The sequence below is a fragment of the Durio zibethinus genome, chromosome 12 (assembly GCF_047325235.1).
Source record: "Durio zibethinus cultivar Kanyao isolate XHJ-2024 chromosome 12, ASM4732523v1, whole genome shotgun sequence".
NCBI lineage: Eukaryota > Viridiplantae > Streptophyta > Magnoliopsida > Malvales > Malvaceae > Durio > Durio zibethinus.
Genome location: NC_143173.1, coordinates 13,983,327 through 14,005,449, shown reverse-complemented (window position 1 = coordinate 14,005,449; position 22,123 = coordinate 13,983,327). Strand labels below are relative to the sequence as shown.

The 22,123-nt window shown below is 31.7% G+C and overlaps 1 protein-coding gene across 2 annotated transcripts; it reads right to left on the bottom strand.

The window, feature by feature from the left end:
• Nucleotides 1–1,787: 1,787 nt before the first annotated feature.
• Nucleotides 1,788–4,578, bottom strand: LOC111296545 (uncharacterized). Of its 2 annotated transcripts, XR_016325933.1 has the most exons (4): nt 4,117–4,578; nt 3,322–3,538; nt 2,002–2,764; nt 1,788–1,855 (listed from the first exon to the last, which is right to left on the bottom strand). XR_016325933.1 is itself a non-coding variant. In XM_022890914.2 (3 exons), exons 1-3 carry the CDS (start codon nt 4,333–4,335, stop codon nt 2,277–2,279), a joined length of 924 nt encoding a protein of 307 aa, XP_022746649.2. In that variant the 5' UTR covers nt 4,336–4,578; the 3' UTR covers nt 1,788–2,276. The 2 variants fall into 2 exon arrangements, 1 of the variants encoding a protein (XP_022746649.2); XM_022890914.2 differs by having other exon boundaries at nt 1,788–2,764.
• Nucleotides 4,579–22,123: the final 17,545 nt, after the last annotated feature.

Sequence of the window (22,123 nt, the reverse complement as noted above, 5' to 3'; positions counted from 1 at the left end):
AAAGACACATTGACCACCAAACCAAATTAAAGGAAATTTGAAAAAGGAAGCAAGAGGTTGGCTCTGGTTGTCCAAATATATGTATGTTAGGCTTTGCATGATTATCATTTGCCCATCTTTGCTTCAAAACTTTTCTTGCATTTTAATTCTTCAAAACTAAAATTTACAGCTGTTTGTGGTATTGATTTGATGCAGCTGTTTGATGATTCCAATTTATGCAATCAATTTATTTTAATATTTTTCTAAATAAATTTGACGATTTATGTATTCATATTATATAAAATGTTAAAATTTATGTATTTATATTTTGTTTTACACGAAAAATACATATCACAATTTATATAGACATAAAAATATAAAATATATTTTTTAATTTTATTAAATTTATATATAATTATTACTAAAATTTTAAGTTATGTGATTTTCATATCTTATTTTTATATCGTATTCATATCATGTCATTGTATTATATTTTAAGTTTTTAGATTTACTTAAAAACATCTTTCATGATAAATTTAATAATTTGGAGGAAAGTTAAGTGAAAAGAAAAGAATTTATTAATTTAGTTAAATGAAAATAAATTGATTTACATTTTTTTCCATCCAAATTTAATCATTTGTAATAAAGAGGAAAACATTTTTTTACTTAATTAATCTCTTTCTTTCCTTCTATTTTCTTCTTTCCTACACAACATAAAGAAGAAACAAAAACAACCTTTCTTCTTATCATTCATTTTTTCTTTCTTTTCAACCAAACAGTGTTAGGTTTTGGATTTCCAATTTCCATTATATATACAACTAAAATTATTCTACATTTAACAGTCAAATTACTTAAATTAGAATGATGAAACTATAAGTAATTACATTTATATATTTTATTCGTATTATATAAAACATTAATAATTCATGTCTTATATAAGGTTTTACCTGCAAATAGTATGTCAATTCACTCTAAGAGTCGAACACAATATATATATATATATATATATATATATATTATTTTTGGGGCATTTGAAAATCCTAAGGGCAAACCGATCTTTTTACTATAAAGAGTCAATAAGGTTAAAGAGACTTTTTCGACATTTGATCCGAGTTAAGGTGATACGCCAATCTTATTTCTCGGAGCTAACATCCCACCTATCAAAGTGCGTGATCATGCTGACATGTTCTAGAAGCAGTGAGAGAATGCCAGCCACATCAGCATGGGTCGTTCCACGTCAGACCAACCATCGGTCCACCCAACTAGGTTCTTTCAACCCGAACGCTTCCTCCTACAGGTATAAATACCTCTTTCTCTTCCAGGAAGGAGACCGAATTCTAAGAAATTCTCACCTAGCATTCCTTGTTTTCCTATCTTATCTCTCTCTTTCTCTTCCTCTTCTGAGCACTAACTCGAGCATTGGAGCAGAATGCCAAAGGTCCCTTCGACCTTTGCTTCTAACCAACCTCCATCCTTCTGATTTCAGATTACCACCCCTCATATCAAGCTCAGCACAAACATCATATATCGTTTTTACTAAAATTTTAATTCATATCATATCATCGTATCGTATTTTAAATTGTGAAATCTAACATTAGCATTAGAAACCACAATTCCTTATTCTATTGAGCTAGAACATGTCTAGGTGTCAAACCAAAAGCATGGTGTAGATAGAAACACATAGTAGGCATTTACTGCATGCTTTAAGAATTGAAATGTTTCTTTGGATTCACATCAAAGAAACATGGACTAGGGTTTCTGCTTTTTCTATGGAGACAACAACAAAACAGTAACATAGACTGGAAAAGTAACAAAAGCAACTAATTACTATTCATTTTGTTTGTATATTTGTAATCCAAGCATATGTTCTTGACTGCTGCAAAAGATAAGCAACCACATTTTCAACAACGAAATCAGATATCGAAGCCTAATTTTAAGAAAAATTTTCTAAACCCCAAAAGAAGAGAAAACGGAAAACAAATAAGAATCTATAATATGATGCACAAAGTGTAGTAGACTTACAAACTGTTTCGAACCAAACAATATGCAGCAGTTTTCGGAACCCAATACTGCCATTCACCTCGTGCATAAAAAATCGAAGAGAAATGAAGATGCCTGATCGACAAAATATGGTGTGTCGTAGTCTTTGTTGTCATCAGCTATGCAAACCTGCCCTTCATCCTTAAGTCCGGCGCTTATTCAATATCAAGGAAAATAAATTACTAAAAGAAAAGCCGCAATACAATTCATCTCTCACAAGAAAGAACTTGCATCTTCCATATCAAAATCTATACATGTCAAATAGCCCTGAATGAAGGGTGCCTCCGCCTCTCAAGCTTCAATCTTTGGTTACTGTCAATGTTTATGGGTTTCAACAGTCGCTCTGCTTCTAATTCAGATTGAAGCAAAGACTGCAGCCTCTTTAAATGCCCGTTGCACTGTTTATGGTCAGAAGAACCATTGCCACTAATATTGTGTTCATCGGGAATAAATTGTCGCTGGTAGGGTGAGTGCCACTTTGCTCGCAAGTAAGCAAGCGATCTCCATGGAGGAAAAGGCATCGAGTTTTGCTTGAGAGACGACCTAGCAGCTTCAACCATAAGCTGAAGCAATTGTTTCAAACTAGTCAAGGAGCCCACATAAACAACGGGAAGTGAATTCAATATTCTATCATAAGAATCAACTGCTCTAGCTATCTCAAAGTGGCTTCGGAAGTCAATATCAATAATCAAACGTTCAGAACTCCCATTGTCATAATTGATCACATCAATATACTCATGATCACCTGAATATATGCCACAAATGGTGTTGTCAAAATTACAGTAGTTTTACTAATATAGGTGTAAAATTAAAAGAGATGGGGGAGGGGGAGCAAACCTAAAAACCGACATGCAAAATTTTGCCATAGTTTTACTGCCCTGATACTTTTAGAGCAATGAATTTATCATGAATACATATTTTTAGCTAATCGAACAGAATCAAAGGGGGGAAGTTGATTTTCATCATGAATGGTAGGGATGAACTCTCTGTTACATGCAACATACATAAAAGATGCGGCAGAACATAGATTCTCCACAACACAATCACATGCAGGCACAGAAACATACGCAGAGAAACAGAGAAAGGGAGAAAGTGAGAGTGAGAGATGAAAGAAACATTTAGGCAGTTCAAAACATCAAATTAATACTTCAGCACATCTAGAAAGAATAAGCTCAAAAAAGATCCCTTTTTTTACCATCAACGCAACAGCAATCTCTACTATAAAAGAGATCCAGGAACAGGAAAAAATTCAAGAAGCTAAAGGAGCTTGCAAAAATTAGAATTCAGAGACTCTTGGCATACCTCCAGGAACTTTGCCAGTACCCTGCCACCTTGACGCACAAACAGCAGCATCATAGCCAGAAAGTCTCAACAGCTTTACCAGAGAATACCTTATGCAGCTGGCATTACATGGACCCGACTTTACAAAGTGTAGGTCCATCTCACTGATCGATAATATTCGTGAATGAACGACTGACAACAAGTCAATCTCATACTGACCCACCAAGTGCTTATGGTACTGCAACATGACAGCAAAATGAAAGAGAATTAGGTTGAAATTAAGTAAATGCTTTCGGTAGGAAAACAAGAGGGTAAAAGTACAAATAATCACCAAAAGTAGCATGCTTATAGATTCAAAACCAAATAGAATTGAACTTGATCAAAGAAACAAATAATTTTTTCACTTATTTTTATTTTAATTCATAATCAATATCTTATAAAATTGTTAAATATATATATATTAGAAAAAGGGTATGGCCGCAATTTTCTGTTAGATCATATTTAAAGACGGGATTTACCGTTATTTGTGCGAATGACAATTCAGACCTCCGTTACAATAACAGTGGCCCCGCCACCGCTACTCGGACAAAAAAAATCAAACAGTCTCAAATTAAATGAGCAGTCATATAAATTAAAACCCAACAAAAACAACCCAAAGAAAAAAAAAAACAATAAAACCCCAAAGAGGATAAATTTAAAATTAAAAAATACTCAATTAAAGAAAACCAAGAAAACCCTCAAAATTCTTCAACTAATCAAATTAAACAGAATTAAAAAGACTGAATTTTTTTTTAAAGGGAAAGAGTTAATACTAACAGAGATTTTATCAACGAGGTGGATAAGATCGGAGAACCCAGACTCGCTATCGCTACTGCACCAAGAATCGCCACCGGCGCTTCCACCGTTACTTTCCAAAAAATCGCTTACCATTAAAGCCAAATCATGCTCGCTTTCATGGCTAAAACCCCACAAATTTTTATTGTTATTGCTATTATTTTGATGATCCTCTGCGGCCACCCATACGCTGCACTCCATCAACGTCACAACACACTGCCGTCCGATCACAATTTCCCCCGTCCCTCCTTACAATTCACACCAACCAATAACCATAAAAAAGGGGCGTTCCCGTAATTTAATTGAAGCTGAGGGTGCTTTTTTTGTGGCGGGCAAGAGGGATAGAGAGGGAAGGGGAAAAAGCTGGGAAGGAAATGAAGGAAAAAATAAGAGGTAAGGAGCAAGACGAAAGCAGATGGGAGGAGAAGAGACAAAGAGGAAGACTTCTTATTATTAAAAAAAAAAAATCTGCTAAATTCACCCGGTCTTTTTTCTTCGTATCTAACTTTTTTTTATTATTTTTTAAGCGAAATTATTTAATTTTTTTCATAAATTTTTAAAAATAAAGTTTTTGAAAATTATAAAATTTTTCAAAATTTTAATTATATAAATTTCAATAAATAAATTTTCAAAAAATTATAAATTTTTCTAAAAATAAATTTATGAAAATCTTTCAAAAATATATTTACAGAAAATTTTATAATTTTTAGAAAATAAAATTTTAAAATTTTAAAGCATTATAAAAAATAATTAAATAATTTTACTTATAAATTTTTTTTTTAATTATACGATGAAAAAAAATAAGAATGCACTTCGCAGCCTTCGTTAAAAAAATTGAAAATTTTGGAGAAATTATTAAATGACGAAAATGGGGGCTTTTCTTTTACAACTTACGACACCTTTTTTTTTTTTTTTATAGGGATGTAAATGAGTTCAGATTCACTTGACATTTTTTGGATGAATTTTAACAAAAAGAATGACATCGTTGTATGTTGTAACTAGACGCAAATAAGGAGTGGATGGTTTTTTTTTTTTTTTTAATATAGAGAAAAAAATTTAATTTTCTTATGTTTTTAAAATAATTTTTTTTTTTAATTTTCTTTTATAAATCATGTTAGATAAACAATTATCGGATCTTTGCAAAGAGAAAAAACAGAAATAAAATATACAAGAGCCTTTACGCCTAACTTTAAGCAGCCGTAAGTCAAGCGGACATAATTACGAAAATTTGATATTTTAAATATAATAAAAATTAATAAAAATAACAAATAATATAATTTAGAATTTTAATAAATATCATAAATGAATTTAATAAAATTCAAATATATGTTGTATATATAATTTATCAACATGAATTACAATATATTAATTTTTAGGTTATACATATATTTAATGTGAAATAAATAAATATAAATATTTGAATTTTGGATCTTTAATTACTAATAACTTTATCCAATCCAATTTTTTTTTTCTTTTTCCTTTATATTTTCAAAATAGGTGAGTTGTAAAATGTAACCATAAGTAAATGAAAAAATTGATTGGACAAAAAAAATTATAGATAACAGAAATCTTGAATTAAGGATAAAATGATAGTTTTGAATAAACTTGATAAATTAAAATATGATATGATGATATGATATAAAAATAATATGAATAAAATATATATAAATAACACATTTTAAAATTTTAATAAAAATTATAAATAAGTTTAATAAAATTTAATAAATATATTTTATATTTTTATATTAATATAAATTATCACATATAATTTTTATATAAAATATGATATAAATATACAAGTTATCAAATCTAATTTTAAATAAAAACCATAGTGAAAAAAAGAAAAGAAAAAAAAGTACAGTCAATTATCTAATATAAATACCAAATGGTATATTAATTTTCAATTTTTGAAATTTTTATAAATAAATAAATAAATTTGAACATTTAGTATATATTTTTAATTAATTTTAAATTTTAAATTTTAATCTTATTATCTTCTTATGGTGATCTCTTTTATATTAATATATAGTTGATTTTCTAATTATATTTAAAATACTAAATTTATTAAAACTTAAACACTATTTTATATGTTAACTTGGAAATATACAAAATAAACTTGAAGTTATCAATTCAACCTAACCAAATCAAAATTATTTTCTTAATTTGACATCTTCAAGTCAAAATTTATTAAAAATCACATAATTTTTTCAATTATTTTATTGAAATATAATGATTAATTTTTCAATTCATGATTTTTTTTTAGATTTTCGATATTCATAATTATTTTATATTTTAATTATTTTAAAATGAAATGAAATCAAATCGTATAAAAAATATAAGCTTTCTCAATATTTATTTTTTTATTTATAAAATTTAAAGTTAAAATCTTATTTAAAACAAATCAAATTTCCTACGACTGATGATTATTGCTTGAGTGGGGGAGGTGATTTCGCAATCTGGAAAATCAGAAATCAAATTAAAAATATATATATACTGAGGAATGCAAACGCGGAAAACGCGGGGCTGAGGTGGAAGAAGACAAAAACTGCCCGCCACTTAACACATCAATCATAGGCCTAGTTTTGACGGACAAAAATCGTGCTTTAAAAGGGTCGCCAAGGACAAGAAAAAGCTATATATGGAAAGAAATGTGAAAATAATGTTGCATATGGGTCGGTCCAAAAAAGATGAAAATTTTCAATTTTTTTAAATAATGTTATGCACTTGATTACTTTGTTTAAATAATAGTAATAAGCTATGTGAATAATTTTTTATAAAAAATGAGTAATTTTTGTGATTTTTCTCTTTCTAACACAAGTATGTTTAATTTTTTTATATATTTAAAAATTTGAAATTTCATATGGTATCTATTAAATATCTTGAATTAAAATATTATAAAGATCAATTATATATTAATATTCATAAATTATTCAAGTTTGATTTTAATAAAATTTAAATTTGATTAAATTACTATTAAGTTAAGCTTAAACAACTTGATTTATTAAACCAATCAAGTTTAAATTTTTTAATATTCGATTCAAATAGATTATGAATTTAATCGAGTTTAATCTTTATATATATACATATATGAATTCGAATTTAAATTCGAATAAAATAATCAAATTTGAAGTTAAATATAAAAATTAAATTTATTTTTTATTTGATAAATAAAATTAATCGAATAAATTTAAATAGCTCAACTTTTAATTTAATTTAATTTTAAAATTTAATCAAACTCAAATCAAATTTTGGACAATAAATTTTAAATTAAATTCGAGCTCAAATTTTTTTATTTTATTGACTTAACTCATTACACATTTACATATACTTTATGAAAAATAGAATTTACTAGTAAGAATCTAAACACTTGTTAAAAAGAGAAAAAAAAAATCTCCTCTAATCTACATCAGACAGGTAGTACAATCAAGGCTCTGGTAACTGACACGGCTTCAGTTTCGAGCTCTCCGGATGGTAAAGTCTTGACAATATTATCTGGAACTATTTTAACAGCGTGTAGATCGATCAACTTGACAAGATAATACCAACCATAAGCGTTCCATAGATCAGACATATAATCAATGTATTCTAGCCGGTGTTTAAAACTCTGACGCCTTCTTGGCTTAACGTCGAACTGGGGCCTTGACTTTTATGAAAATATGTTTTTCACTATAGTAACTTACTATTAGTATGATCTTGGGGCAGTATAACTTTTCTTTGGCTGAGGGAATGGGATCAATGATCTGTTTAACAGTTTAACAAGAATTTTTTATGTAAAGGATCCATAATATTATGGCAACTGCAAAGCATACTTAACTTGTATCACTATAAATTATGGAATAGCTTGAAGAAATTCATGAAGCTAAAAGATTTAACTATGGAAGAAGGAAGATGGAATTACCAAAAAAGAAGAGAGGTTTTTAGCTAAACATATTTTATAAAGAAATGTTTGTTACAAGGGAAGTCTTGATTGGGTTTTCTTCGATGATTTCTTTTTGGAGAAGTATCATCCTATTTATACAAAGAAAAAGTAAAAGAATAGTAACCTAATAGGACAAGGCTAGGACAAGACATAATTATAATTTTACAAGTGACTTAAGATAAAGTTAAAGTATGATGACTCATAACTATGGTACAATAACTCATCACTTATTTGACATAAAGTAAAGGTGACTCATCATGACTTAACTTAGACATAAAGTTGATGAAGACTTGACATAAAGTTATTTTGATGTTGAGGCATCATAATTAACTCTTTGGAGTCTTCTGGAGAAAATTAAAATTATCACTCGTAATTATACATAATTGGACTGGAACAGGGAATCTTCTATCTTGGATCACCATGAGTGTCTTTCTTTCATAAGCATCATTTGAGAAAACGATGAGTGTGTTTTGGAGAGAGGTTGAGGTGTGAGTTTTCTGCGCTTGGTGTGAAATCATATCCTATGTTTTCTAACCATTGATCTGGATCAAAATCTTTAAGAGGGTCTTGGAATTCTTGCCATTCCATTTGTAGTAGAACTTCAAGAGGTTTCCAGTAAGGATTCCATTCTACTGGTATTACATGGTCGAGTTCAAATCTGGTAGTTTCAGAAAGAGGTTCTGTCCAAGCACCATCAAGTCTGATTTCATAAATCTGTTTATCAATTTTAAGCTGGTAATTATATTTGAAGGATAGTTTCCCCATGGAACTTCATCTTGGAGCTCAGGCCAAATTTGCTTGAAAATTTTATCATTCATTTCACAAATTTATCTCTAAAATTCAGTGTATTCAGTGGGGTGATCAAACTGTGAATCAAACAACGAATATCCTTGAGAGCTGTAAATTACTACATAAGAGAAATACTGAGGGTTTTTTGTCAAACAGCTGCAAGATCTGTGAAAGATTAAAACAATATGAGAATTAGGTAAAACTTTTGTATATCTCTCATAGCTTTCAATCCATTGAATCCAAATGGGAATAGGTCTGAACCAGGTGAAGAAAAACTTGAGATGTTGTTGACTGGGGTCCAACTGGTGTTTGGTAGGGTTGATGGTTGACTGCTGAAAAAGGTGAAAAAGGGTTTTAAACTTTGGGAGTGGAAATTCTACAGCAATATGGTGAAGGTGACAAAGGTACCACATAAAACAAACTGTTTCTTTCGGGAAACAAAGAGGTTCAGAAAATTTAAAGGGATGGATGAAAGGATAGTCAGGGTGTATATCAAGAGATTTAATGGAGGTATTTTCAAACTTTTTGAATATTTTAGACTGGTATTTGAGAAAGAGGTGAGAGACTTTTTGGTCAAGGGTTTGAGTGGCAAGAAGTCTTGATAACTCGGAAGGAAGATTTTTCACTGAAAGGTTAAGAAATTCATCAGATAAATCAAATTCATCATCAAGGTGAGGTTTTTGAGAAAAAAAAAAAAAGAAGGTTTTTTGAGGATGAGGCTTGTGAAGAAGAAGGTGTTGGGTTCATCATGAAAATGACTGAAAGAATCTGTAAGGTGTTTGAAGGATGTTTTAAAAGAGGTCTTGTGAGCATGTCTGGAATGAGGTTATCTTTACCTTTTATATGTGCAGTGGTGAAGGAGTACTGTGAGAACCACTGTGATAGCTTGAGTAACTATCATTTGGCATTTTTTTCTTTTTGAAATTGAACATCTGATCAAAGGTTGACATATCTAATTCCACAAGAAAATGATATCCAATGAGGTAAAATTCAAATCTTTGGATTTCATACTTTACAGTTAAAATCTCTTTTAATGTAGAGTGATAATAGAATTTTGAATCTTTGAATTTTCCACTCTTGTAACTACAGATTTGTCTGTTTTCATCTTTTTCTTCTAAAAAAATTACTGACCAAAACTGTTCACTAGCATCTTTCTGCAATATTCTTTTTTCATCAGAAAGAATTTTTAAAGTGAGAAGTGACTTTACTTTTGTCTTCAAGGCTTGTACTACATTTGTTTGGATCTGAAACCACGTGGGTGGTTTTTTATTAAGCATTTATCTGAGAGGATGTGTTAACTGTGCAAGATCTGAGAGAAATTCACTCATGTAATTGATTATACCGAAAAATTACTGGATTTACTTCTTGGAAAGATTTTTATTAGGGAAATCTGCAAGTGATTGAGCAATGTGAGGTTGAGCTATGTACTGACCAACTTTAAGATGTATGCCTAAGAAATCAATTTCTGTAGCACCAATAATCATCTTTTTTTCTGAAAGCATTATCCCATACTGTTGAATAATTTGCTAGAACTTATCCAATAACTGTGTATGAGATGTGACATCTAAAGAGAACAGTAAGATATCATCAATGTAAATCAAGATATTATCAATAATTAGAGCAAATATCTTGGTCATGACTTTTTGAAATAGTGAAAGAGTAACTTTTAATCCAAAAGGTATTACTGTTTACTGGAAATGGTGTTAAAAAATACAAAATACCGTTTTGTATCTGTCCTGTAGATGTAGACCTAGTTGCCAAAATCTTTCTTTGAGGTCAAACTTTGAGAAGACTTTTGCATGTGCCAAATTTGTAAACAAAGTTTTTCTGTCTGGAAGAGAAAACTTATCATCTGCAAGAAAAATGTTAAGAGGCTTGAAATTAATTATCAGTCTTAATTTTTCACAAACTTGTTCTGAACGTTTGTTGACATAAAACACTTCACATGCCCATGGAGAGGAGGTTAGTTCAATTAATCCCTGAGCCTGGAGAAGGGAGCATTCTTGGATTACTTGCTTAAAATGATCTGGGTTCAAGCCTGAATGATTAACTTTTGTAAGATTGACATTTTCATCTCTTTTGAAGGGAAGGAAAATGAAAAATTTAGGGTTTTTCCAAAGTGGGTGGTCACATTTTTAGAGAAAATTTGAATGATTTTCTGCACAAGAAAAGTGAATGAACTTTTGTCTGAATTTTTGGAAAACATCTGGTTGAATGGTTAGGGTGAAGAGATTGGGAAGGTTTTTCCAAGGTCTAAAATAACTTTCAAACTTGATACTTTTTCCACTAAGATTTAAACCTAGTATATTGATAATAATATCAAAACCAATAATAATGTCTTTCTAGGGAAGTGGAGATCCTAAAATCTTTTGAGTTATTTGACAACCTAAAAAGATTTGAATGGTAACAGGGTTACTGATAAAGTTTATAGAAAATACATTCTCATCAGCGATTTTGAAGAAGGTTTCTATTTTGTCCAAAGATTTTTGAGTAAGACAAGAAGGTTTGCTATAGTTTGAGCCGCACCAGTGTCAAAAAAAGTTGACTGTTATAGGAGAGGAATATTTGTAAGGAAAAATCTGAACTGAAGCTAAAGGCAATTTTAGAGGTTAGAGAGTTTGGATTTTTTGAAGTTCTTAGACTGACACATACTCATAACATTGATCATCTGTGAAATCATTTGAGTATTCTGAGTACTCTAAATTTACAAACTCATCATCATCGAACTGCTTGATCATAAATAGGGATATTTCATTTTGCTCATCATCAAGGGAGAAAATTGATTCAAGATCATCATCTGAGAGATTGATACCTGAGAAATTAGCAATGTCTTGGATCATCTTAACTAACTTTTTATCTGATTTTGGGTAATTCTTTAAAAAATATCTTGGTTTTTCATAAAGAAAATATTTTGAGCTTTTGATCTTTGGATCTTTCTTTTTTCTTGCAAATTTGAATCTTTGAAATCTTTTGAGCTTATCAACAATCTGAAGAGCTTCTTACGTCTAGGTCTGAAAAAAATTGAAGGTCTGAAAGGTCTGAATCTTCTGAAATGCTTTTTTTTTTCTTGTTGTTATAAAAACATGTGGGATCTTTGGAAGAACATTTGATTTGAAGTCCTGAGAAGGAGTAAAAAAATGGTTTTTTCTAGCTTTTTAAAGTTGTGCACCAAGGTTTTGATGTATTTGTGCTCTTTGTAAATCTTATCAAGTGCTTTCAACATCATCTTGTAGATATCTCCAAGGGTCATAGATTTAACATTAAGAGATCTGATGTTCAACTAGCTCCTTGTTTGCTGTGCAAGTTCTTCTAAAATAGAATTGAGGAAGGCTTGCTTAAGTTGACATCATCGAATCCACCAAGTATGTAAAAATACTGAAAGAATTGTTGATAGTGTCTGTCAAGATCTTTTAGATGAAAAGAATAATATTTTAGTTTAAAGAATTATTCTCTGATCTTTTTCAATCTGTGAGTTTTCTATCCATAAAAGATTGCTGTAAATTGAGAAACAGCTTCTGTGATTGTTAGGCATTAAAAAAATTAGAGTTGTCTGTATTCACCAATGTTGTCTTAAAAATTTTTCATAGTTTCAACTAGTCTGGAAACAAATCTGATCAATACTGTGTTCATCGTAATATTGGAATGAGAGTTTAATTCAATGAGTCCCCATGCTAAGAACTCTTAAAATCTTGAGGGTCATTTTGAAGGAAGAACATCATCAATGGTAAAAATTGAGAACTTTGATGTCGAAAGAGAAACATGTGATTGTTGTAGATGAGGGTGTTGTTCAGCATCCATTACATCAGGGTTATGAACTTCTAGAGTATCATCTGGAACTTTAACTGTAGGTTTTATCATGAAAATCTGATGGAGCATCATTTCATTTGAGTCATCAGTATCATCTGCTTCAACTGATTCATCTAAGTTGACAGTATCCATGTGAGATTCAGTTTTAAAAGTAAAAGAAAAAATATCTTCAATGGAGAATTGAGAGAGGTTGTCTTGTGCCATCTGCTGAAGTATTTTTGGAGGGTTTATGTATGAGAAATCATAAGTTATACAGATTTTTGGGCTGGTTATGGTGTAGGGTTTTGAGGTGTGGAACTTGAGCTGGGTTTCAGTTTTAAAGGTTGAAAAAATGGTTGTTCTGTTACTCTTTTGGGTTTTGGATCAACTGATTATTTTTCTCAAAATCTGTGAATCCATTTTTCAGTTGTACCAAAGAGGGGTTGTTCTGATTGGTCTGAGATAGGAGTGAAGTATTGTGTTAGTTGTGAAGATGTTAGAGTGGATATTGGAGGAGGTTTATACTGAAAAGGTGTGAAAAAAAGTTTTGGAGGTGAGGTTGGAGGATTGTATGGTTGAAATGAAAGAGGAGTATAGGCTTGGTAAGGAGTATCATGCATACTAGTGTGAAATAGTGTGAAGATGTTGTAACTGGAGGCTGCCTGTTATTGTTGTTATTTCTGACAAAACTGATTTTGAAGATCTGTAAGTTGAATCTTTAGGCTCTTTATTTCTTTCTCTCGTTCAGTGAAAGCATAAGTGAATCCAATGTTGGTTTCAGCCATATATCTGAGTTCTTGATCCAGTGTGATTATCTTTGATTGAATTTCAAGAATAATATTTTGAAGATTGACAAGGCTCTGATCAAAATGTTGATTGACTTGGTCCAACTTATGTTTAATTCTGTGCAAGTATGAATTCTGTTGGAGAGAATTTTTAGTTTGCTAGTTTAAAATTGCTTCAGCACGAGAAACACTTTTTTGGTTCCCATATTCATCTCTGTCAGTAGGAGTGGGGATTTTTGGAATGTATTTATACTGATCTTTATGAAACTCTTGAAAAAGAGGGAAATCTAAGCTTGGGTAGGTTGGTTGCATTATTGAAATTTATGGTAAAGGTTGGATGGAATCTTGGGTGGAATCTGATTTCTGTGTGGGTTGATTTGAGTAGGTTTGAGAGAGTGGTTTTTCTTTATTAGGATAGATGACATAGTAGTCAAACTTTTCTAAAGGTTCACCAAGGAGATCAACTTCAGGGTCTCTATTTTCATATCTTTCTTTGAGTTTTTACTGGGAAGACTTTTTTTTCTTTTGCTTTTTTGGAATATCATCATCATCATTATCCAGAAAGCTTTTACATGCGTCTATCTGGCATTCTTTGCATTGACAATTTATGTCCCAATAACAATGTCCTTATGGAGATCTATATACATACACGGGATTTTCATCAGACTGAAAGTGTGTGACTGAAACATCAAGAAGATTAACATGACATCTGTGCATCATAAATTATGTTGGAAAGATTGTTGGAGGAGGAACATCCTTTCTTTTGCTGTGATCAAATGCAATTGTGATAGTACCATCCTGATTTATCTTGTAAGTTGGATCAAAATGTTCAATTGGTTCATCTTGTTTCTAAATTTTTTGATAACTTGTCATCCATGTCTTTGGGAGAAGGGTGGCAAGTTCTTCATTTGAGATCTGCTTTGAAATATGAACATGTCTAGGAGTTCTGTTTGCTGCTTCCATTTTGACAAAAACAGCATCACTGAAGTGTGAAAGAGGCAAGTTAATGGCATGATCTTGAACTCTATATGTCATCTGGTAGTGAAGGGTTGCCTAGAGGCCTTTCATTTTTGTGCCTACGATCTGGACTTGAACTTTTAAAGCATCTAACAGGGTTGGATCATGAAGAGACATATTATAATTTGAGAAGACTATGAAGAAGACAGTTCCTGTATTGAGTGTTGTCTCAACGATTCCGAGGACTGCATGCTTGTAATCTTTAAATCTTATGTCCAACAAAGCCATTCTAGTATATACAGGAATTCCATTTCTACCATGAAAGGTTAAGGCTATTCTGATAACACCAAAGTGGAGTGTATCCTTGTTTTGACCACTGTTGAAGAAATTCTTCTGAGATCTGAAGAGTAACAAAGTGCTCTTTAGGTCCTACTGGAAGAATATATTGATCAAAGTTTGTGGCTTGAACATATTCTTTTGGAGCTTGGTATTTAGATTTTAAAATAGTTTTTAAAAACCTAGTAAGAGAAGGGGAGAAGTTTGAGAAAGCTGTATAAGGATTTACAAGGGGTAAATTTGTTTGTTGGGTTTTCTTTTCTTTTGGGATATAATCTACTTCATATAAGATCTTAAACTTAGAAGAGAAAGATTTTTTAAGTACAGGAGAAATAGAAGAGGATAAACTAAAAGAAGATCTAGAAGAAGAAGGTTGAGAACTAGAGTTGCTAAGAGTTGATAGATCCATGAAAATAATATTCTCTTTTGGCTTTTCTTTTTTCAACTTCAATAATCAAAACTTTACAAACATATTTTTCTTCTCACTATCTTGGCAAGCTTCAAGCTCTGATATCATTTCTATACACAGCGGCAGGTAGTACGACCAAGGCTCTGGTAACTGACACGGTTTCAGTTTTGGGCTTTTCGGGTGGTAGAGTCCTGATAATACTATCTGAAAATATTTCAACAGCGTGTAGATCGATCAACTTGACAAGATAATACTAACCATAAGCGTTCTATAGATCAGACATATAACCAAAGTATTCTAATCGATGTTCAAGACTCTGGCGCCTTCTTGGCTTAACGTCGAACGGGGGGCCTGACTTTTATGAAAATATATCTTTCACTATAGTAACTTACTATTAGTATAATCTTGGGATAGTATAACTTTTCTTTGGCTGAGGAAAAGGGATCAATGATCTATTTAATAGTTTAACAAAAAAATTTTATGCAAAGGATCCATAATATTATGGTAACTGCAGAGCATACTTAACTTGTATCACTGTAAACTATGAAATAACTTGAAAAAATTCATGAAGCTAAAAGATTTAACTATGGAAGAAGAAAGATAAAATTATCAAAAGACAAGAGAGGTTTTTAGCCAAACATATTTTATAAAGACAGGTTTGTTACAAGGGAAGTCTTGATTAGATTTTTTTCGATGATTCCTTCTTGGAGAAGTATCATCCTTTTTATATAAGAAAAAAGTAAAAGAATAGTAACCTAATAGGACAAGGCTAGGACAAGACATAATTATAACTTTACAAGTGGCTTAAGATAAAGCTAAAGTACGGTGACTCATAACTATGGTACAATGACTCATCACTTATTTGACATAAAGTAAAGGTGACTCATCATGACTTGACTTAGACATAAAGTTGATGAAGACTTGACATAAAGTTATCTTTGGAGTCTTATGGAGAAAATTAAAATTATCACGCGTAATTATACATAATTGGACTGAAATAGAAAATCTTCTATCTTGGATCACCATGAGTGTCTTTATTCTGAAAAATGTTTTGAGAAATCTTTAAGGTACTGGAGAATGAGATAATCATCTACCCATCTGTATAGTTTTTATTCAAAATCATCAGGATTAGAATCACAATGTTAGAATAGGTGATTGTAAACTCTGTGTGCAAATCTTGCTCGAAGTCTGGAGAGATCTTCATCATTCTGCTAGTAAGGGTTTGTTAAAAGTTCTGCTAGTTCTGAAGGAAAGTGGAGATCAAAATTAACAAATCGTTGTGATAAATCACTCCACCAAGTGTCATAGGGTGGTTCAGGAATCCAATGTGCCAGGTGAATGTGTAATTCTCGGATGTATTCTGGAGGGTACCACCACCATGGTTCTTTCTTGAAAAGAAAAAGTTCTGTAAGTATTGGGATATTGTTGATTTTGTAGAGTCTTTTTAACAGGAGCTTGTACTTATGAGCATAGAAAAAGATAGATTTGTACAGGAAGTATGGATTACACACATACATGTCTGAGTGGGGTTGAAAAAAAGCATAATTTTCAGAGAGTTCACAAGATCGGTGGAAGAAAAAGATAACACGGTAGTGTTGGGGAAAGTGTTTGGTGGCAGAATACCAAGTATGAAGGGGTTTAAACCACTTCAAGAAATTTCCTAAATGAATATTAGCTTCATAAAGGAAGTCATTATTTGTAAAAGTGATTGTGGCAAAATTGAGTTCAAAGGAGTTAAACTCAATGGCAATGGTATAAAGTTGGCATAAATACCATAAAAGAACTAAGGCTTCTTTGAATAAACCTGAGGTATGAGGGATCTGGAATAAGTGTAGAAAAAGAAAATGAGGATGAAAACCAATGGGTCTGAAACCATGATCACCTTATTTTTTGATGAGTATAGCCTATATTTTGTAGATGAGATTATGAGCACGTCTTTCAAGTATTTTTCTAGCACTGATCTGCTGGATTTCAGGAGGAAGATTATGAACTGAAAAAATAGGTTGACAATCTGGATCTGGAACAAAGAGTTTGTATTTCAGGTTGTAAAAGTAAGGGTAGAGAAAATAATTGGTTACCATTTGAGGAACAAGATCAAAAGAAGGTAAAGGCAAAGGTAAGGGTAAGGAGGTCATCATACAAATGACTGGAATGATCTGTAAGGTGTTTGAAGAAAAGTTTGAAGGAGGTCTTGTGAGCATGTCTGGAATAAGGTTATCTTTACTTTTTATATGTGTGGTGATGAAGGAGTACTGTAAGAACCACTGTGATAGCCTGAGTAACTGTGCATTTGGCATTTTCTTCTTTTTGAAATTGAGCATCTGATCAAAGGCTGACATATTTAATTTCATAAAAAAATGATATCCAATTAGGTAAAATTCAAATCTTTGGATTCCATAATTTACAGTTAAAATCTCTTTTAGTGTAGAGTGATAATGGAGTTTCGAATCTTTGAATTTTCCTCTCTTGTAACCACAGATTTGTCTGTTTCCATCTTTTTCTTCTAAAAAAATTACTGACCAAAATTGTTCACTAGCATCTGTCTGTAATTTTTTTTTCCATCAGAGGGAATCTTTAAAGTAGAAAGTGACTTTACTTTTATCTTCAAGGTCTGTATTGTATTTGTCTAGATCTAAGATCATGTGGATGGTTCTTTCTTGAGCATTTGTCTGAGAGGATGAGTTAACTGTGCAAGATCTGAGAGAAATTCACTCATGTAATTAGCTATGTCGAAAAATTACTGGATTTGCTTCTTGAAAAGATTTTTATTAGGGAAATCTACAAGTGACTGAGCAATGTGAAGTTGAGCTATGTACTGACCATTTTTAAGATACATGCCTAAAAAATTAATTTCTGTAGCACCAATGATCATCTTTTTCTCTGAAAGCATTATCTCATATTATTGAATAATTTACTGAAATTTATCCAATAACTGTGTATGAGATGTGACATCTGAAGAGAACAGTAAGATATCATCAATGTAAATCAAGGCATTATCAAGAATTAGAGCAAATATCTTGGTCATGGCTTTCTGAAATAGTGAATGAGCAACTTTTAATCCAAAAGGCATTACTATCCACTGCAAATGGTGTTGAGGAATGTAAAATGTCATTTTGTATCTGTCTTGTGAATGTATACCTAGTTGTCAAAATCTTGCTTTGAGGTCAAACTTTGAGAAGACTTTTGCATTTGCCAAATTTACAAACAAAGTTTTTTTGTTTGGAAGAGGGAACTTATCATCTGTAAGGAAAATATTAAGAAGCTTGTAATTAATTACCAATCTTAATTTTTCACGAACTTATTCTGAACATTTGTTGATATAAAATGCTTCACATGCCCATGGAGAGGAGGTTGGTTCAACTAATCCTTGAGCCTAGAGAAGGGAGCATTCTTGGATTGCTTGTTTGAAATGATCTAGGTTCATCCCTAAATGACTAGCTTTTGCAAGATTGGCATTTTCATCACTTTTAAATGGAAGAAAAATAAAAAATTCAGGATTTTTCCAAAGTTGGTGGTCATATTTCTAGAGGAAATCTGAATGATTTTTTGCACATGAAAAGTGAATGAACTTTTGTCTGAATTTTTGGAAAATATCTGGTTGAATGGTTAGGGTGAAGAGATTGGGAAGATTTTTCCAAGGTCTAAAATAACTTTCACACTTGATACCTTTTCCACTAAGATTTAAACCTGGTATACTGGTAATGATATCAAAACCAATAACAAGGTCTTTTTGGGGAAGTGAAAATCTTAAAATCTTTTGAGTTATTTGACAACCTGGAAAGATTTGAATGGTAACAGGGTTGCTGATAAAGTCTGTAAAAAATACATTCTCATCAGCAGTTTTGAAAAAGGTTTTTTGTTTTGTCCAAAGGTTTTTGGGTAAGACAAGAGGGTTTGCTATGGTTTGGGCTGCACAGTGTCAAAAAAAATTGTGACTGTTATAGGAGAGGAATATTTGTGCGAAAAAATTTGAACTGGAGCTAAGGGTAATTTTAGAGGTTGGAGAGTTTGGATTTTTTGAAGTTCTTGGACTGACATATACTCATAACATTGACATCTGTGAAATCATCTGAGTATTCTAAGTAGTCTGAATCTGCAAACTCATCATCATCGAATTACTTAATCATAAACAGGAGTCTTTCATTCTGCTTATCATCAAGGGAGAAAATTGATTCAAGATCATCATCTGAGAGATTGATACCTGAAAAATTAGCAATGTCTTAGATCATCTTGACTGGCTTTTTGTCTGATTTTGGATAATTGTTTAAAAAATGTCTTGGTTTTCCATAAAAAAACATTTTGAGCTTTTGATCTTTGGATCTTTGTTTTTTCTTACAAATTTGAATCTTTGAAATCTTCTAGGCTTATCAGCATATCTAAAGAGCTTTTTACATCTGGGTCTGAAAAAAATTAGAGGTCTGAAAGGTCTGAATCTTCTGAAATACTTTTTTTCTTGTTGTTGCAAAAACATGTGGGATCTTTGGAAGAACATTTGATTTGAAGTCTTAAGGAGGAGTAAAAGAATGGCTTTTCTAGCTTTTTGAAGTTGTACACTAAGGTTTTGATGTATTTGTGCTCTTCGTAAATCTTATCAAGTGCTTTCAACATCATCTTGTAAATATCTCCAAAGGTCATAGATTTATCATCAAAAGATCTGAGGTTCAACTGGGTCTTTATTTGCTGTGCAAGTTCTTCTGGAATAGAATTTAAGAAGGCTTACTTTAAGTTGACAGCATCGAATCCACCAAGTATATAGAAATACTAAGAAAATTATTGATAGTGTCTATCAAGATCTTTTAGATGAAGAGAACAGCATTTTAGTTTGAAGAATTATTCTCTAATCTTTTTCAATCTATGAGTTTCTTGTCCACAAAAGATTGCTGTAAATTGAGAAACAGCTTCTGTGATTGTTGGGCTTTAAAGAAATTGAAGTTGTCTGTATTCACCAATGTTGTCCTAAAAATTTTTTAAAGTTGTAACTAATCTGAAAACAAATATGATCAATACTATATTCATCGTAACATTGGGATGAGAGTTTAATTCAACGAGTCCCCATGCTAAGAACTCTTGAAATCTTGAGGGCCATTTTGAAAGAGGAACATCATCAATGGTAAAAACTGAGAACTTTAATGTCGAAGGAGGAACATGTTGTGGAGGAGGGTGTCGTTCAGCATCTATTGCATCAGGGTTATGAACTTCTGGAGTATCATCTGGAACTTCAACTGTAAGTTTTGTCATGACTTTAAAAACATGTTTTTCTTCTCACTATCTTGGCAAGCTTCAAGCTCTGATACCATTTCTATACACATTGGCTAGAATACCTTGGTTATATATCTGATCTATGAAACGCTTATGGTTGGTATTATCTTATCAAGTTGACCGATCTACACGCTGTTAAAATAGTTCTAGATAGTATTCTCAGGACTCTACCACTCGAATAGCCCGAAACTGAAGCTGTGTCAGTTACCAGAGCCTTGGTCATACTACCTATCATTATGTATAGAAATGATATCATGTAGTACGACCAAGGCTCTAGTAACTGACACGGCTTTAGTTTCAGGCTCTCCAGGTGGTAGAGTCCTGACAATACTATCTGAAACTATTTCAACAGCGTGTAGATCGATCAACTTGACAAGATAATACCAATCATAAACGTTCCATACATCAGACATATAACCAAGATATTCTAGCCAGTGTTTAAGACTCTGGTGCCTTCTTGGCTTAAATTCGAACTGGGAGCCTGACTTTTATGGAAATATATCTTTCACTATAGTAACTTACTATTAGTATGATCTTGGAGCAATATAATTTTTTTTAGATGAGGGAAAGGGATCAATGATCTGTTTAACAGTTTAATAAGAATTTCTTATACAGAGGATCCATAATATTATGACAACTGCAGAGCATACTTAACTTGTATCACTGTAAACTATGAAATAGCTGGAAGATATTCATAAAGCTAAAATATTTAACTATGGAAGAAGAAAGATGGAATTACCAAAAGAAAAGAGAGGTTTTTAGCCAAATATATTTTATAAAGAAAGGTTTGTTACAAGGAAAGTCTTGATTGGGTTTTCTTCGATGATTCCTTTTTGAAGAAGTATCATCATTTCTATACATAGAATCTGGTCTGATTTTTATCGAGTGGCCTCTATGGGTACCTCAAAACTAGTTTTACAAGGAGCCTCTCGGTCCTGGGCATATTCCCAGATGGGTTTTTCCCATCCTTAATCGCATAGGTGGCTAGCCTGCTTGGCCATGTCAGGGTAAGAGCCAAATGCTTCGTCATAGATCACATTGTGAGAACTCCTGATGATGATTCTAACTGTTTATAGCCTTCTTATCAAACTAGCTCTGATACTATTTTTATACACAGCGGTAGGTAGTATCGCCAAGGCTCTAGTAACTGATACGACTTCAGTTTCGGGCTCTCCGAGTGGTAAAGTCCTGACAATACTATTTGAAACTATTTTAACAACGTGTAAATTGATCAACTTGACAAGATAATACCAACCATAAGCATTCTATAGATCATACATATAACCAAGCTATTCTAGCTGGTGTTCAAGACTTTGGTGCCTTCTTGGCTTAACGTCGAATTGGGGGCCTGATTTTTATGAAAATATATCTTTCACTATAATAACTTACTATTAGTATGATCTTGGGGTAGTATAACTTTTCTTTGACTGAGGGAAAGAGATCAATGATCTGTTTAACAGTTTAACAAAAATTTTTGATGCAGAGGATCCATAATATATAGCAACTGCAGAGCATACTTAACTTGTATCACTACAAACTATGAAATAGCTTGAAGCAAGTCATGAAGCTAAAAGATTTAACTATGGAAAAAGAAAGATGGAATTACCAAAAGAGAAGAGAGGTTTTTAGCCAAACATATTTTTATAAGGAAAGGTTTGTTACAAGGGAAGTCTTGATTGGGTTTTCTTCGATGATTCCTTCTTGAAGAAGTATCATCCTATTTATATAAGGAAAAAGTAAAAGAATAGT

Bases quoted from the DNA above. Each gene is read 5' to 3' on its own strand.
- LOC111296545 (XM_022890914.2), bottom strand. From the start codon at position 4,335: ATGGAGTGCAGCGTATGGGTGGCCGCAGAGGATCATCAAAATAATAGC. The intron at 3,539-4,116 runs GTTAGTATTAAC...GTCATGTTGCAG, and splicing joins ACCTCGTTGATAAAATCTCT to TACCATAAGCACTTGGTGGG. The intron at 2,765-3,321 runs GTATGCCAAGAG...GCATATATTCAG, and splicing joins TACTGGCAAAGTTCCTGGAG to GTGATCATGAGTATATTGAT.